Source organism: Globicephala melas, chromosome X (assembly GCF_963455315.2).
Source record: "Globicephala melas chromosome X, mGloMel1.2, whole genome shotgun sequence".
NCBI classification, from domain to species: Eukaryota; Metazoa; Chordata; class Mammalia; order Artiodactyla; family Delphinidae; genus Globicephala; species Globicephala melas.
The window spans coordinates 28,749,195-28,766,509 of record NC_083335.1 but is presented as its reverse complement, the minus strand read 5'-3'; the positions used below and the strand labels follow the sequence as shown (position 1 = coordinate 28,766,509).

General features: G+C 43.8%; 1 protein-coding gene and 1 long non-coding RNA gene across 14 annotated transcripts in view; one reads left to right on the top strand and one right to left on the bottom strand.

The window, feature by feature from the left end:
* The first annotated feature begins 4,035 nt into the window (after positions 1-4,035).
* On the top strand, positions 4,036-6,336 carry LOC138842527 (uncharacterized). The gene is made up of 3 exons (XR_011377171.1): positions 4,036-4,087; positions 5,503-5,714; positions 6,210-6,336. It is a non-coding gene; the product is annotated as an uncharacterized lncRNA (long non-coding RNA).
* Positions 6,337-13,253: 6,917 nt separating this feature from the next.
* Positions 13,254-17,315, bottom strand: part of KLHL13 (kelch like family member 13) — a 186,548-nt gene continuing 182,486 nt past the window's right edge. For all 13 annotated transcript variants that reach the window (XM_060292535.1, XM_060292541.1, XM_060292536.1 and 10 more), the window contains 2 exons: positions 16,985-17,098; positions 13,254-14,859 (listed from right to left, as the gene is read on the bottom strand). In XM_060292535.1, the coding sequence (XP_060148518.1) occupies positions 14,372-14,859; positions 16,985-17,098 (602 nt within the window). In that variant the 3' untranslated portion in view covers positions 13,254-14,371. The remainder of the gene's footprint in view (positions 14,860-16,984; positions 17,099-17,315) is intronic.

The window sequence follows — 17,315 nt, the reverse complement described above, 5'->3', positions numbered from 1 at the left end:
TAGATACTGAAACGCACACCAGGTGGAAGAAGTTAACTACACGATGACCAGGCTATAGCCGTGACATAAGCTGCCACAATTCCGAGAATTGGCCTCAATGAAATGGAAACAAACTGACCCTGGAACTGAAGATTAACTGTACCTAAAACAATCAAGATGACGCCGGTCAGACCACCAATGACCAATTTCAAGATGACTGTCAGAGCTGACTGTGCTGATTCTGCATGTAGCCCCCTCCCTCTGTCTAGAAAAGCTCTTGCCCCCTGACTGTCGGCCGGGGGGCGGTGGGGGGAGTCGGCCTTTGGACAGGCGTCCGCCCTCCCCCCCAACCCCGGTTGTCAGCCTCCAAAATAAAGCAAACTTTCCTTTCCACCAGCCTGCCCTCTTTATCGGCTTTTGAGCGGCGAGCACTTCTGGTTACAGTACTGCAGAGTCCCTGAAATTTTCCACATAAACAATCAGATGATCTACAAACAGGGCCGGTTTTCCTCGTAAAGAAAAACTCAAACAACAAAAATAGTTTAAAAAGAGAAAGGAAAACATTTGAAAATGTACTTCTCAAAGTTCTATAAAAGCACTGGAAAACCACAGGTACCTTTTACATTCTCATTACATTATCTGCTAGTATTCTTTTGGAGGAGTGAGACCGCAGGAAGCCCACCGTTCTGTTTTGTGGCGTCAGGATATTGAACAGAGTTTTCTGGCTTAAGTGGTTGAGGGAGCCAGTCAGAGCTACGGATCCCAGTGGTGGTGGTGTGAAGAAGGGGTCAGTGGAGATGGCTGGTGTCTTAGTAAAAAATACCACAGGCTGGGTAGCTTATAAACAACAGAAATTTGGGGCGGGGGAGTTTGGGATTAACAGATACAAACCACTATATATAAAATCAACAACAAGGTATAGCACAGGGAACTATATTCAGTATCTTGTAATAAACAATGGAAAAGAATCTGAAAAAGAGTATATATGTAGAAAGCAAAATCACTTTGCTGTACACCAGAAACTAACACAACATTGTAAAGCAACTATACTTCAATAAAATAAAATAAACCAAACAAACAACAGAAATTTATTACTCACAGTTCTGGGGGCTCGGCGGTCTAAGTCCAAGGTGCTGGTAGATTCTGGGGAGAGCCTGCTTCCTGGTTTCTAGACGGCTGTCTTTTCTCAATGTCCTCACATGGCAGAAGGGACAAGCTAGGTCTCTGAGGCCTCTTTTATAAGGGCACTAATCCCATTCGTGAGGGCTCTTATGGCCAAATCACCTCCCAAACACCCCACCTCCAAATACCATCATCACCTTGGAGATTAGGATTTCAGCATATGAATTTTATGGGGACGCAAACATTCAGACCATAGCAGCTGGCTTCCAGTGAATCCAAGAGCCAGCACTGTCCCTAGAACACCCCAGTTTAGAAGGAAAGCCTTCGTGTATAACTTTAACATATTAAATGAGGTGGAAAATCTGGGCGAGAATCCCGAACGACACAGGCATCCTGAGGCCTCATCAGCCACAAAACTCACAAAACTCAACGTTCCGTCATTCTTGTGCCGGGGCATGTGAGTCACAGGCCCCGGCCTCCCTGGGATCTGCTTCTCAGGCCAAGAAACAGCGGGGGTGGACTGGACATGAACTCCTATTGATGGGTATATGCTCCTTACATTCCAGAAGTACCAGGACCAAGATCCTTCTCTCTGCTTTCAGGCATCCCTGCTAAGCCTTTCTGCGAGTTCCTGGCCTCCTGCACTCAAGTCAGTCCAGCTCGAGGCTGTCCATCTCCCTCTGGCTACATCTTCCACCGCATTTCTGCCATGGCCCACACCCACTGCAGCCTTGATCTTTCTGAAACACTGAGGGTCAGACAGATCCCCCTGTTATAGGCTGGCACCTTGGCAGGCTTCAGGCAACTCACTCAACTCTTTTTCCTTTGATCAGAGACTATACACTTTTCCTCTTAGATTCACAGAAAGCAATAGTAGACACAAATGGACTTCACTGTTTTCCTGCCTCTATACAGACTGATGGGACCACATATATTCTACCTTGGACAAGCCTGAAAACAATAATAACAACAGAATATATTTCACTGTCTCTTTGCCTCTCTTTGAAAGTGGAGGATGGCTCAACAACAAGGTCTTACTGTACAGCATAGGGAACTATATCCAATATCCTGTGATAAACCATAAAGCAAAAGAATATTTTTAAAAATGTGTATATATACGTATAACTGAATCACTTTGCTGCACAGCAGAAATTAACACAACACTGTAAGTCAACTATACTTCAATTTTAAAATATTGATTAAAAAATGAAATAAAGATTAAAATTGAGGAAATCAAGCAAAAGAGACTAAGACAAACATATCACACATATAGATAATATTGGAAATGAGAACAAGTGATCTATAAAATGAAAGTGATGAGACATCTATGAACACCTTTTTGCCAATAAATTAAAAAATAGATGAAATTGAAAAAAAAAAAAAAAGAAACTGGAGGGGATCCCAGCTTTCACTGAGTCGCCATTCCCAACAGAGCCTCCATCCTCTGTGCTATGTGAGCAATTGAGAGGTCTTCTGCCCGTGACTATAGTGTCGCCGCCGCCCTTCTTGTCTGTCCAGTGCTGGACCCCTCCAAGCCATGGCCACTCTCACAGGGGCCTCCCTAGTTCCGATCATGGTCATTATCACTCAGAGGGCAAGTGTTTGGTGAAAAATTCCTCAAGAGATGGTTTCTCCCCTTGTGCTGTTGCTACCCCCTCGAAAGAACTCTGGCTTGGGCTCTTCTCAACCCTTGCCAATGACTGTGGGTCTGTGGCCAAAACATCTGCCAACTCTCAAGAGCCCCTCCCGCTCTCAAGAATGTGGAATAAGGGTCCACTCTCCCTCACGTAACCAAGGAGCCATCTTCCAGAGACATCCGGGGGGTGAAATGGGCTCATTGTCTTACAACCGACTGTGCTCTGCTATCTGACCCTTAGTCAGTCCACCCCAACCCCCAGCTTCCCAGGCCAAGCAACTGTTGCTTTCCTACATGTATTTAGAGTCTGAGCACGTTAGGTGGGTGGCTCTCTGGGCTCCTGGACCTTTGGGAGCCTGTCTGCTTGCTACATAGAAGAAAAGAACAGATCGAAAACTTAGCGTGGAGTGAGTGAAATGCTCAGTGTGTGGGTTCACTAAAAGACACCCATTGCCCCCTCCTTTCCCCCCACCCCGTAGCATGTGGGTTCTTAGTTCCCCACCAGGGATCAAACCCGCGCCCCCTGCAATGGAAGCACGAATCTTAACAACTGGACTTAACAACTGGAAGTCCCCATGCCCCCTCCTATATGATCTGTTGGAACATTTCAATTTTCCATGGTGCCTTCCTGGATTTTTGGCGACTGCGAGACAGCCCCTGGCTATCCATGCAGAAGAATGAGTGGTGTGGCTAGGACATCCCTGACGAATGGGTGCCCCAATCTTATCGGGGCCACCCTCACAGATATCCAAGAAAATGGGACATGCAGGACTCGTTCTATGAGGGTGCTGTCTGCTTCATTCCACGAATAGGAAAGTGGCAGATATGGGGGAGCCCTGCCCAATGTGTTCATGAGGCAGTTCTCCCTCCTCCCTCACCACCTTCAGACTCCTAAGCCCAACCTCTACAAAGGGGTCAGCTCTCCAGCTCATTGAAAACTCTGTCTCCTTAACCTGTGACCACACACAGTGTTTCCCTCGGATGCAAACTGGGTAGCGCCTTCCTGATGGATGAGTGAGAATTCTTTCACCTTCCGAAGACTCCCATGCTTTCCGTGTACCTATTCTCAGATCTCTCTCTCTCTTTCAGATATGCTCCTGGAAAAGAACCAGATCTGGGGCTTCCCTGGTGGCGCAGTGGTTGAGAGTCCGCCTGCCAATGCAGGGGACACGGGTTCGTGCCACGGTCCGGGAAGATCCCACATGCCGCGGAGCGGCTGGGCCCGTGAGCCATGGCCGCTGAGCCTGCGCGCCCGGAGCCTGTGCTCCACAACGGGAGAGGCCACAACAGTGAGAGGCCCGCGTACCACACACACACACAAAAACCAGATCTGCCCACTTCCATGAAGAGGTAAGTGACTGAGGGGGATTCAAAGAGGAAATCTATCAAAGGGGAGAAAAAAGAAAGAGCAGACACCAGGTGTGACAAGTGGGCAACGCCACGGATTCCAGCCATGTCCCAGGCGCCCCTGACAAAATATTCCTCCCGTGGCCTCTCTGGATGGAGCTCCGTTCATGAGATTTCTTCTTAGATGATAGTAATGGGCGTCCTTTGAGGCACTGGCCTCACTGGCCCCAGAGTCTCCCTCAGGCTCCAGGCTCAGGACTCAAAACAATTGGGCCCCCACTATAGAATTCAAAGAATCTTTCATTCAGAAATACATACATACATACACACCTGTCGAGCCCTGTGCAACTTCCCTACCTGAGCTGACCAGGCCATGACGGCCATCTCCGCCCCTTGACATCCGTACACTGAAGGGCAGTGTGTCTAATTCCTTAGACTTCCTGGAACCTTGCCTTCTCTGACCCTCACAGCTCCTGCCCTGCAGAACAATAAGTACCATCAGCTAAGTTTCCCCACGTCATTAAAATCTGTATCTGCACACTGCTAAGTAGAAATGAACGAGCGAGTGCAACTATGAGGAACCTCAGAAAGCAGTCAGAAAATACGATTCTGTCACAGAACCCTAGGAGTCTCACAGAAGCAATTCACCGGGGCCAGCTTTTGAGCACGTCCCTGTGTTCCCCTGGCCCATCCTGGAGACTGGGGTTTCCTCTGTGATAGCCAACCAAAGCTTCCTGCTGGAAACCCTGGTCCAGAGGGTCCAGACCCTGCTTTGATCATCTGTAATCAATTTCTTGCTACCAACCTTAGTGCATAACTTTGGGTTTGGAGTTTTTCCTCTTACGAAAAAGAAGCAAACCACGCCTCAGAGGTCGTGACTCGGTTTCCCCCTGTATTTTGCTCTTGACTGTCTACTTGACAAGAGAGGTTCACAGTTTACACCGAATGGACAGAGCCCACAGTCCCCTGAGGTTCTGACTCCGGCTCTGGGCTTCAGGAGCTCCCCCAGGATTGAGCAGTGGGCAAGGGCTTTTATAGATGGAGGGAGCGGGCTACGTGCAGAAACAGCACAGTCAGCTCTGACAGTCATCTTGAAATTGGTCACGTGGTTGTCTGACCAGTGTCATCTTGATTGTTTTAAGTACAGTTAATCTTCAGTTCCAGGGTCGTAGCAGACGGGGTTCCCTCATTGATATCTACAAAAGCAATCTACTCTCGTCCCCTCTCTGACTTCACGATCTCAAGCCCCATGAGATCTTTCTGACTGACAGACCCTGCATGAGATTCTGCCAGTTCCTTGGCAACCCATTGCCTCTTAAATCAGAGATGAGACTCTTTTGCTGGGGCAGCATCTGCTAGCGCTTCACCACGATGGTCTCTTTCTTCTTCTGAGTCCAACCTTAGATTTTACTTCCTAGCCTCCTTGAAAGTTGTGTGGGAAGTTGTGCACCACAGCCAGATCTGGCCCGCAAATCCTCTCACTCGCTCCTCAGCTATTCCCTCCTCTCTGATTGGTGCTCACCGGAATGGAGACGATCGTGGCTGTTTGGGAAGCTGTAGATGGGAGAGCTGTCTCCTGAGTGACTGCGTGGAGGAGAGCCGCCCTCAGATCCAGAACACAGCTTGCCTGGTACGTGGGTACGAAGCAAAAATGTTGACTTTATCATTTGGGGGTCTGTGTGTTACAGCAGTTTAGCCTACCTTAAGAAATACTTGTAAAAACTCACTTTTGCTCAGTTCTGTACCCATGGATGCCCCAGGCATGCTTCTCAGGCTTCTGGCCCCGCTGAGAACTCTGAAAAAATGTCACCCTTCCGAACCCGTGATGGAAAATTCTATTGCTGGAAATATTTTCACTGATGATGATGATTAGCCCTTTCGGGCCATTAGTCTAAGGCAATGGACTAATTGAATTGAATCCAAAAAAGATTCAAGCCCTTCCCAAGTGGGAAGGGCTCATTCAGAGTCATCAGAGGGGGGCAGGGAAAGGAGACTAATTTTTTTTTTAATTTTATATTAGACTATAGCTGATTTACAATGTTGTGTTAGTTTCAGGTGTACAGCAAAGTGATTTAGTTATACATATTCATATAGCTATTCATTTTTGGATTCTTTTCCCATGTAGGGTATTACAGAGTATTGAGTAGGAAAAGGAGACTTCAGATTGCTGTGTCCTCAGTTGTGCCAGGAAGTTTTCAACTTGAAGGCTTTTTACCAGAAATGAAGGCTTTTCACTTTTTTTTTTTTTTGCGGTACACGGGCCTCTCACTGTTGTGGCCTCTCCCGTTGCAGAGCACAGGCTCTGGACGTGCAGGCTCAGCGGCCATGGCTCACGGGCCCAGCCGCTCCGCGGCATGTGGGATCTTCCCGGACCGGGGCACGAACCCGCGTCCCCTGCATCGGCAGGCGGACTCTCAACCACTGCGCCACCAGGGAAGCCCAAGGCTTTTCACTTTACATTTCATTTTTAGTATTAAAAATTTCAGCATGAGGAAGATGGCGGCGGATGGGCCGTCCAGCAGCCTGTGTGCCTGACTCAGCTCCCTCTGCCAACTCCCTGACTCCAGATACCTGACTCTGGAAGAACGTAGCCCTGGCTGTGACCGCCCCTGCCCTCCGCACTGGATCAGTCTGACTGGTTGCCCAGCACCACACAACCTGACATTGCCACGACTTTGCAAACCTCTCACTCCTGAGTCAGTTGTCCCAAACATTTTATTCTGGACTCCTAATTGGTGGAGACGTACAGCCTATGTACACACATCCAGAAGCCTCCCAAATACATCCACACGTTCCCTGTAACCTTCTCAATGCTCTAGCAGGAGAGACTGTGATCATCTCTCTTACCTGAGGGTGTCAAAGACTTGGTAGGAAAAAGCTTCTCGTACAGGGACAGAAAGGAGGCACCCGATATAAGGTCACAGACGTCCCAGCCTTTATCAGCTCTCGTGGCCACCAGGACACCTACTCTTGCCCTTGAGTGCTCTGGCCACAAGTCACTCTAATTTGTCCCAAGGACAAAGGACCTGTCCCTGGCTAGGCCATGCTAACTGCATTTGGTGCCCTGCCACCACGTTCCCAGCCTTGTTCCGAAAATCTGCTACAGCAACTTCATTGCACATTTGTTGTGTTTAACGAACAGCTTGGAGGCTGCCTTTTTAAAGACTACAAAACAAACACTTGGAGATCCTAGCTCAGATCCTGCCAGTTTTTGTCATTTTGCATTTCTCTCTCTACCGGGACCAAGAAGCCGTACAGTGAAGGTGATGGGCAATGAGAGGCAGCAGTGTGAGCTCTTCCTGACTACGTCCCACGATGTCCTTCCGAAGCAGGCAGGCCTGAAGGTATGTGTAGACCACAGTGAGGTGGAAGGTAGCAGGTGGAGAGGTACTTCCTGAGCCCTGAGTAGGAATCAGTTCTCCAGACAAACTCTGTTAGCTTTCGAGAAATATTTGACCTCTTGATTGGCACACACACACATTTTCCTTTGGACCTGAGTGGGGTTACTCTGTGTATCTTGAACTTATTATTTGCCTAGACATCAATTTGGGGGACATCTTGGCTCCAAATAATTTGCCCGTTCAATGGGAATGTACCCCTTTCCAGGGATCGAGTTCCTGCCCCTCACATCAGGGCCCTGAGGCCCTTGCGTATTCATCCAAAGGTAAGCATCTAACGTAAACCCGTCCTATCGCTGTGCTTCCCAAGGAATTTTCAACCGAGGATGGGGAACGGGGAGCATTTTGTCATCGTGGGGAAAGGCAGACGTTCTCCGAGCCCCCATTCCTAGCCACTGCCGTGTCAAAGAGGCTGGGAAGCAACGAGTCCAACCCTGAGAGAAAAGCAGAGTCAGAGTACTGACACTCTTTGAGTCCTTCCTCTGGTTTTCCCTCTGTCCCAGCAGCAGCTCTGGTCTTCTTATGGTTGTGTAAGATGCCCCAATAACTGGTCTCATATATTTTTTTTCTTTTCAGCTGGTTGGAGTTTGGTTTCTATGGCTTACAGTCAGGCCCTTTTTGCCTTCTGTACGTAATTCATTTCTTTATTTCCTTATTTTGAAAGCTGTACATTTTATTTTATTTTTGTCCACACCACGCAGCTTGCGAGGTCTTAGCTCCCCGACCAGGGATCGCACCCGTGACCCCTGCAATGGAAGCGCAGAGTCGTAACCACTGGACCGCCAGGGAAGTCCCTGCTTTCCATATTTATTAATGTCTATTACAGCTACTGTTCCTTTTGAGAAACACCTTCGTGAAGAGATTTGTGTGACGAATCAAAATCATGGCCTGCTGCCATGATTGTGTGCCACTTACGCTACATTCAGAGCATGTGTTGTCGTCTAACATGGTTTTGGTGCAAATTCCTACCAGGCTAGGGCAGACCTTATAGGTGGCTGTGGCTGCCTGGGTTTAATCACCGAGGGAACAGGTAGATTTTCAGATAAGACATGAGAACTGAGAAATCAAACCTTAGGTGATGTACCTGCTGGGGCCTCGCTCTTTGGTGTCAGGACTTTAAACAACCCAGGAGACTTGAGTGTGTTCCTTGGTGGTGGAGGGAATGGTGGGAAGAGGGCCTTTGTTACATGGAGTATGCTCAGGACCAATGAGCAGTGCTTTCAACCATTTTTGATCAGGTCCCACATTAGAACATTTTACTTATATTGTAACCACACACACACACACACACACATATATAAGTATTGTTTTGTGAATTTTTTTCTTTTGATTAAATACATGTGTATATATAAGCACATACACATAATCCAAAGAAAACTTCACAAAACAATACTTGCATTTATGATGTACGGCACACTCTAGTTTTTATTCCATTTCTGTAAAAAATGTTTCTAAAATTGATCTTACAATTCAGTAGTTCTCAGACTTTTGGGTCTCAGGACTCCCATACATTCTTAAAATTTGAGGATACCAAAGAGGTTGTGTTTATGTGAGTTATAGCTATTGATGTTTACTGTATTAGAAACGAACAATGAGAGGGTTTTTTGCTTTTGTTTTTTGGCCCCGACCAGGGATTGTACCCGGGGCCACGGCAGTGAAAGCACCGAGTCCTAACCACTGGACCACCAGAGAACTCCCTGAGTGAGGGTTTTTAAAATACAAGAATACACAAACTCATATCCTATTACGTGACAGGGCAATGGCATCACCGTGTGTCCTTCAACCTCTGGAAAATGTCACTGTACACTTGAGAATGAGAGTGAAACAGGCAAATGAGAGCTTAGTATTACGATGAGAATAGTTTTGACCTCATGAATTCCCTGAAAGAGTCTCAGAGACACCAGGTTGCCTGGACCACACTTTGGGAATTTCCGTACTAATAGGTTGTGACCCAGACTTTGAAAAACATGAACCTAGAAAAAGCCTAGACTGATTTGGGACAAAGTGAACCAGTCAGTCCAATTAGCTAAATTTCCTTCTCCATGTTTCCTTCTTGTTCTTCCTTAGAGAGGAGGGTATTATGGTTAATTCCCCAACAACAATTTCATGTAAGATAGTTAATCTAAGCCAATCCGTGCACCGCATTCCCCTGGCAACAGGGCCACAAGAATCATATGTCCTGGGTTGCCTCCATCAGACTAAAGAGAATTTAAATTCCATGATTGAGGGAGAGGTTTCCTCTCTCTGTGGATGTGAACAAGGGATGCTACTGGCAAAACACAGTGTTTACAAATGCTGTTGCAAACAGAGTGGGGATATGAGGAAAAAAAAAAAAAACCAACCTGGGAGTTTGATGACACTGAGCTAAGTACATCTTGCCTGGGGCCTCCTTTATCTCCAGTGGGCTTTGCAGCTCTGTGAGAAAACACATTTCCTTATTGTTAGAGTTGGGGATTTCTGTTACTTGCAGTAAAAAAACATATTGACGCACAGAGATTTTAGGAAAGTCTTGTTAAATATCCCATCCTGTACTCTGCTGGTTACAGAGTATTTTAAAGGACACGTTGTGTGTGACCCTGCTTAGCACAGAACCAGCAAGTTGGGAGTTGGGGTAATTAGATCAAGTTGATCAGGGGGCAGGAGCTAGGCTTTCATGGACTGGCTGCCCCTTCCTTATGCGTATTTTTTTATTTATAGCTTTGTGGCAAGAAAAGTTGTATTTTATTAATGCAGGCACTCGAGTCCCAGGCATTCATTTTATAAACATCTATTTTTGTGACTTGTTCAGATGCGGCTTCTTTAGACACCCGTCCTAGCCTCCAGCACACTACGTTGTAAGCCTCTATCTACCCAATTAGACTGAGCTCCTTGAGGGCAGGGATTCAGTTTTATTCATCTTTGTAGACCCTAGGACTCTTCATTGACTGATACAAAATACATTCACAGTAAATGTTTCTTGAAAGAATAAATGGGGGGCTTACCTCGTAGCGCAGAGGTTAAGAATCCGCCTGCCAATGCGGGGGACACGGGTTTGAGCCCTTTTCCGGGAAGATCCCACACGCCACGGAGCAACTAAGCCCGTGCGTCACAACTGCTGAGCCTGCACTCTAAAGCCCGCGAGCCACAACTACTGAGCTCCCGTGCCACAACTACTGAAGCCTGCGCGCCTAGAGCCTGTGCTCCACAACAAGAGAAGCCACCGCAATGAGAAGCCTGCGCACCGCAACAAAGAGTAGTCCCTGCTCACCACAACTAGAGAAAGCCCTCACGCAGCAACGAAGACCCAAAGCAGCTAAAAATAAATGAATTGATTAATTTTTTAAAAAAAGAATAAGTGAATGATAATGAAACGCACTCTTGTAATGCAGGAGTCAGCAAACTACAGACCATGGACCAAGTCTGGTCCATGGTCTGTTTTTCTATGGCCCAGGAGCTAACAATTTTTAAATGGCTGAAAACTCAAAAGAGGAGTCATATTTTATACTATGTGAGAATTATATGATATTCAAATTTCAGTGTCCTAAACTTTTATTAGAACACATCCTCACTCATTCATTTACACATTATCGACATTTTTGCACTACAACATCAGAGATGAGTAGTTGCCACAGAGACCAACGGCCCACAGAGATTAAAATATTTACTGATTTTTACAGAAGACGTTGGCCAACCTGTAACGTTCTGATAATTGTGTAAAACCAATATACTCGCATTTAGCAATCGTTACTGATATGGGGGGAGATGAATGACCTCTCTTCTTTCTTGTATTTACCAATTTTTCTGTATTTTGCCTTTTTATAATTACCAAGAGTTGTAAAATACTACATGATTTGACCAATTTAAAATAAAATTCCTTTAATCCCTGTGGACTTGTTTCACATTTACTTTCCTGCCCGCATACTCCAAGAGATCTCTGATGTGGAAAGGATTAAACCTGAGGTCTAGTGCCTTGAAAATAAGACACAATGGCCAAGAATAAAATTAGAGGCAGGGCCAACTTTCCACATGAGGAAGTCTACTTACCATTCTTGGGGGGGTGGGCAATACACAAAGGCCCTTGAAATGGAAAAAAAAAAAAAGGTCACAGCTGAACTAATGAAATACACCACCACTTACTTGCCCTATGGGGGCATTCTCTCTGGGTATAATGGGAGGGAATTATTTTAGCAACTTGCAAGGAAACCATACATACTTATATATTGTTAAGTCTCTAAAGTAATATTAGAGAGGAAACAGGTTCAGGTCATCATTTTACTTTTCAGGGCAAACCTGATTATGAGCTGAATTTTTTTTTAATTCTAGAAACAGGCAAAGTAGCTGTTTTCTTTCATCTTCCCCACTCTACCAACCTTGACCAGGAAGGGAAATGATGAACCTTTTGAGATTTAATGTATTCAGTAGCTCCTTTTTCAAGTAGATCAAGAACCTAAGAAAGGCAAATGGGAGAAATGCTTGTAGAGCCAACTAATGACTGTCAGAGATTTTTTATAAAGAAAAATTGTTATTCGCTGTGAAGGAAAATGTGTAATAATTTACCAGCTGTTGGAATTGTTTAATAACAGCACTTGCATGACATGAATTGTTATTCTAAATAACATATGGCCTGGATGCAGAAAAGGTAAGCTGTCAAACGGAACCTTGTGCTTTGTTATTCCCTGTGGCAAACTGCGACCGGATCACCAGCCCTGTTTCCTCTTCTTTCTGGGCACGCGGCTATCTGCTCTTTTCCAGTCCCCTTTGGGCTTCTGTGTGGACACAGGATTGACTTCCGGACAGCAGAACATGGGTAGAAGTGATGCATGCCTCTTTCAAGCCCGACAGCCCTCATACCTGCAATGTTCCATTTTTCTTCTGCTGACTGAATGGAGAAGATTCCGAGGACCCAAGAGGCAGAAGAAGCCACAAGATGGAAAAAACCTTTGCTGCTTGGAGGAGAGCCGCCTGACCAGGAACACCCATACTGGACTGTGGTGGGACCATTAGTCTGTCCTGTACATGCTCCCATGTTCAGGAGGGTGTTAACTCTCTGCAAATGGCTGAATCTGACCTGCCTATAAGCAGACGACTGAAGTCACGTGACCAGTTTCTCTGACTTAAGAACAATCTTGCCAAAGAGGGTCTTTCAAATTCAAACCAGGCTTCTCCTAACATTCAAAAGTACCACTGATGGGAAAATTGTTTTCTTCATTATGATTAACTCAAGACAGAGGCAGTGACATGGGCACTGCCAATTCTCCACTAGATAAGAACTTCGGCAACACTCTAGTTGGTTTGGAATAGCTCGAAATTTTTGGTTCAGATTTAATCGGGTCATTTGCAGATAAAGTAGGAAAGATCATACATACGGCCCTAACATAATTATCAATCTCTTACAAAAACATTTTTTCGGTCGAGAACAGATCTCTTAAGTCATTTTACACAATCCCTTCTCATTAGGCAAGATGGATCTTCCGGAAGATCCGGGAAACCGACCTCAGAAATTTCACTGCTCTTGTGGCTTAGACATATTATTACCCTGTGGGGATGGAGAGGGGTCAGTTAGCATCTTCTACAAACTAATTCCTCAAAGACAACCAACAATGAGTTTTCACCAATGAAGTTTGACCTGTTCAAATTCTTTTCTTCCTTGAATGAAAGTCATTAGTATTCATTAATCCAAGCTGTTCAGTACTCTTAAGTTCTGATCATTTGGATCTTGGCATACTAAAAAAAAAAAAGAAAGGTATTTAATCAAAGGAAGCCAAAGGAAGCCAACTCAGACAAGAACAGGATACCTCACACCAAAGCGACATTAAATGTTTTTATTGAACCAAAAAAATAAAACATGGAAGTGGAATTCACTGAGCGAAAGGAGCTCTCACCAGGTGGAGCTGCTATACTTTGTGCTAAATAATCTTATGAACTGAGTATACAGAATACATATAATATGTAAGTTACCTCAACAGCAAAGGAGAAGGTGTAGATTACAGTTTGGGAAGGAAAAATTTGGCCAAATGACAAATTGAGTTGCTCAAAATTTCTAGCCCTTATTCACCTAAATTCAGTATGATTCTACCTACGTGCGTTCAGTACGTGCATACTGAATTCCCATTTTAATGGAAGCTGCTTTTTGGAAGAAATTTCAAAGTTTTCTTTTTTGCATTCGTTTGACGTGCTACTCAGTTTTTAAAATTCTTCTATTTGATATATGTGTGTGTCTATATTTATACACACTTAAAAAACCCCAAAGCCTTGCTTACAAGTTGAGGGGTCATGCTGTTTTTTTAAATTAATATTCGTGAATTACAATTATTCTTTCTCCTGTGTGTCTAAGAAACTCGATGTGTTCTCAATGTACCCCACAGACAGGTGGGCTGACAGATATGTCAAAAATACTTTATGAAAAGAGGGAGGTAGCTCATGCGAGTTGGCAACCTTTTGTCTATTGTTTCCTGTTGGAGCGGGCTACCTCCCTTTCACATCTCACAGTCAAAGATGAAAGGAAAACTTTTTACTTTGAAGCCTAGTTAGCACAGTTGTACATTTACTATAATCCACCTTCAACTTGGTTTATTGGGCTTTCTAATGTAAGATGACAAATACCTTACACCCAGTACACAGCATCAAAAAAGTACTGCAGAAACATCTTATAGACAATACTTTGCCTTGCTTTTTTTTTTTTTTTCTCCTCGTATGTTAAACATCAGCTTCTATGGGATACATTTCCAAAATGGTTTTGTTACCACCAAACAAACAGCACAAAGAACATCAATGTCGTCTTTTTTCCAATATTTGTATCAATTACTGGAGGCTAATCCTAACATACACTACTTAAGGGGGAGGGCGAAAGAAGAGAATCCATGACACGTTGCAAAGATAGGACTACAGCATCTTAGTTGTAGGGACGATCTTAAGGTGCAGAAAGAGGGGACTCTCTAGAAGGTGATGGTGTGGTTTCTTCAGGTGGAAAAACTGTGAGTGTGCAAGCTCGGATGCCACCCAGGGACTCTGGGAGATCAAAAACCTTATGCCATTCATCTTTATCTGGATCATATTTCTGCACTATCTCTACCATACAACGATTATTCCATGAATACCCACCAACCACGTAGATTTTATTTTCAAAGACAGCGACCCCAACATCACTCTGCCCTCTTAACATGGCAGCAATTGGGGTCCACTGGTCAAGGATCGGTGAGTAGTATTCACAGCTTAGGACATCATCATAATCGCTTGTTCCTCTGAAGTGATTGCCACCAATGACATACAGCCTTTCTCCCACTGTACACATGCAATGCAGACCTCTGACAGTGGTCATTGGCGCCTTCTGGATCCATTTGTCAGTATCAGGGTCAAAGCACATGAGCTCCTTTTGGAAAGTGTCATGAGTAATTCCTCCTAGAGAATGAAAATTACAGGCATGGGGTAAACAGATTATTATAAAAATGCAAAAGTAAATAGGAGACTCTCTGTCACAGGTCACAGATAATTAACGTCTATCCAGGTATTATGACATTTTAGAGCTTATCAACCTTGTTCTTATAAATGTCTCCCTGCTATACTTTCTCTGGATTAAAAATAAAGAAAATAACATTTTCATCTCCTTAAAGAACAAAAATGCAGCTTATGTTATTGTAATGACTTTCTCAGACAGAGACCCATGGGATTTAAGAGGCTTTACGGAATGAAAATATATTTTGGCCACTCTTAGAGTTGGGTTTACAGGAAATCCCAACTAAAGCATCATTCATTTCTGCTGCCCTTCAGCGAGCACCCTCTGGGTGCTGAGCACAGGGCTAGGGCACTTTAAAGCCTAGGTGCCCGTTTCCTCATTTCTCAGATAAGAATGTCCACTCTAGTTCTTTCATTAGGATTGTGACCATGAACTGAAATAAATCACAGTGCTTCGGAAAAGTCGAAAGTATTGTGCAAATGTACAAGCTTAGACGAATGTTCGGAACTGATTATTTTTGTAGAGTTTTGGGTGGGTAGGGTGAGGGTGGGTAATGTCCTCTCTTAAAAAGCTAAAGAATTAGAATGCTGAATATATATGGAATTTTGTGTGTACAGCAATTCGTTGTTGCTCTATTGAGTCTATATCATCTACAAAGGATATTCTTAGAGCACATCTAAATCAGCCTGTACAATGAAAGGATCAGACTATATATTCTGCAGATTAGGGAGAAAACTAAACTAATCTTTAGCCATATCATTCAGAGCTCTATGTCTGGTGGCCAGATGGCAATCGATTTTTTTTCTGCTTTTAGATATTTTTTCTGTACTTCACTGAATTGTCAGCAAGCAAAACAGTGCTCTTTGGTTTGAAACTCAGCTGTGGTTCCTAGCCTACTCTTGACTGGGAAGGTCATTTGTGCAACGTATCCTAGTTATACCAAAGCACCACTAGAACCATTCGAATGTCATTTCTTTTCCCCCAGAAGACTTGGAGCTCTCCTTATAATGGCATAGCAGCTACACACGTAAAACAGGTGGATGGTGTAAATTACTGATTAGTGGATGGCTCTTTCAATATAAGATGTCCCATAGTTGCTCATATATTTAACACCAGAAACCTGCCAATCATACACTACAGGCCTTTCCCTGATCCTTCTTCATTAGAGATTTCATAAGGCAGCGTTCAGAGACTCAGACCACAAACATCACCTTATCGCCTTTGTTCTCTAATAGCGTAACTGCTGGCCTGACACTGGCAGGCCTTCAAAAGGGGGAAAACTGTCAGAGGTAGACTGTGTCAGGGCCAAGTGGTAAGAACCTGAATAACGGAATAAAATTTCAATACCTGAAGTGAACATTACATTAAAATAAGACTCCTTTCTAAATTCTACGGAAGGATGATTTGAACACCAACAGTTTGAGAACGAAAGCTGTTACTGGGACACTGAGCGAACTGCAACTGTTTCAGGATTTTTTATCAGAAAAGTATATGTGCATATGGCCAAAATACAGGTAATCAACACAGAATTATTTATGCAATGACACCATAGTAGAACCCATTATAATGCTAAGGACAAGAGAAACATATATTATGGGTTGCACTAAATGAGAGAATGAACATTATTATGCATTATATGCATATTGGTAGCAAGTTTTATGCACAGTAGAGCTTATATGTTACATAATGATATATTTCCTCATAGAGTTTAGCTAAATTCTGAATAAAAATGAATTAAATGTTGTTATAGAGAATATGAATGGTGGTTATTAGAGTACCGAGTTATTGGAGTACAGGGTATGGGGACTGAAAGGCAAGCTGGAGAAGCTGAAAGCTTTCCAATTTCTTTCTAAGTAAGGTATTTACAGTAGGATTGGTTTGCCGCTAGTCTTATAAACTTATAAAATGCCAAAGGATTCATATGCAAATGTACACACAAAATATATTCTAAAATCAATACAAATTACATTTTGGTTATCCATTTCCAGGATTATTATTAACACCAGATGGAAAGATGGCGACATAGCTAAAAGTCTATGTATTACATTAATTGCAGTTGCAATTATTTACCTGAAATATACATTACGCCTCCATACACAGTTCCAGCATGGCCATAGTGGGGCTCACTCATTTTGGCAACGTAGGTCCATTCATTTGTTCTTGGATTGTAACATTCTACTGTAGCTGTTGTTTAAAAAATAAAAGGAAAGAATGAATGAATTTTTAAAAATGATTTATAATTTCAAATTTAGCAATTAATTATTTTTCCTTTTAGGCGGAACAATAATAATATCCAAATAACTGAAACATTTCTATTATAGCTATGAGATATTCTTTGGGGGTCACTTATATTAATTATTGACATTATGTTAATAATATGAACCATTAATACATTGATACA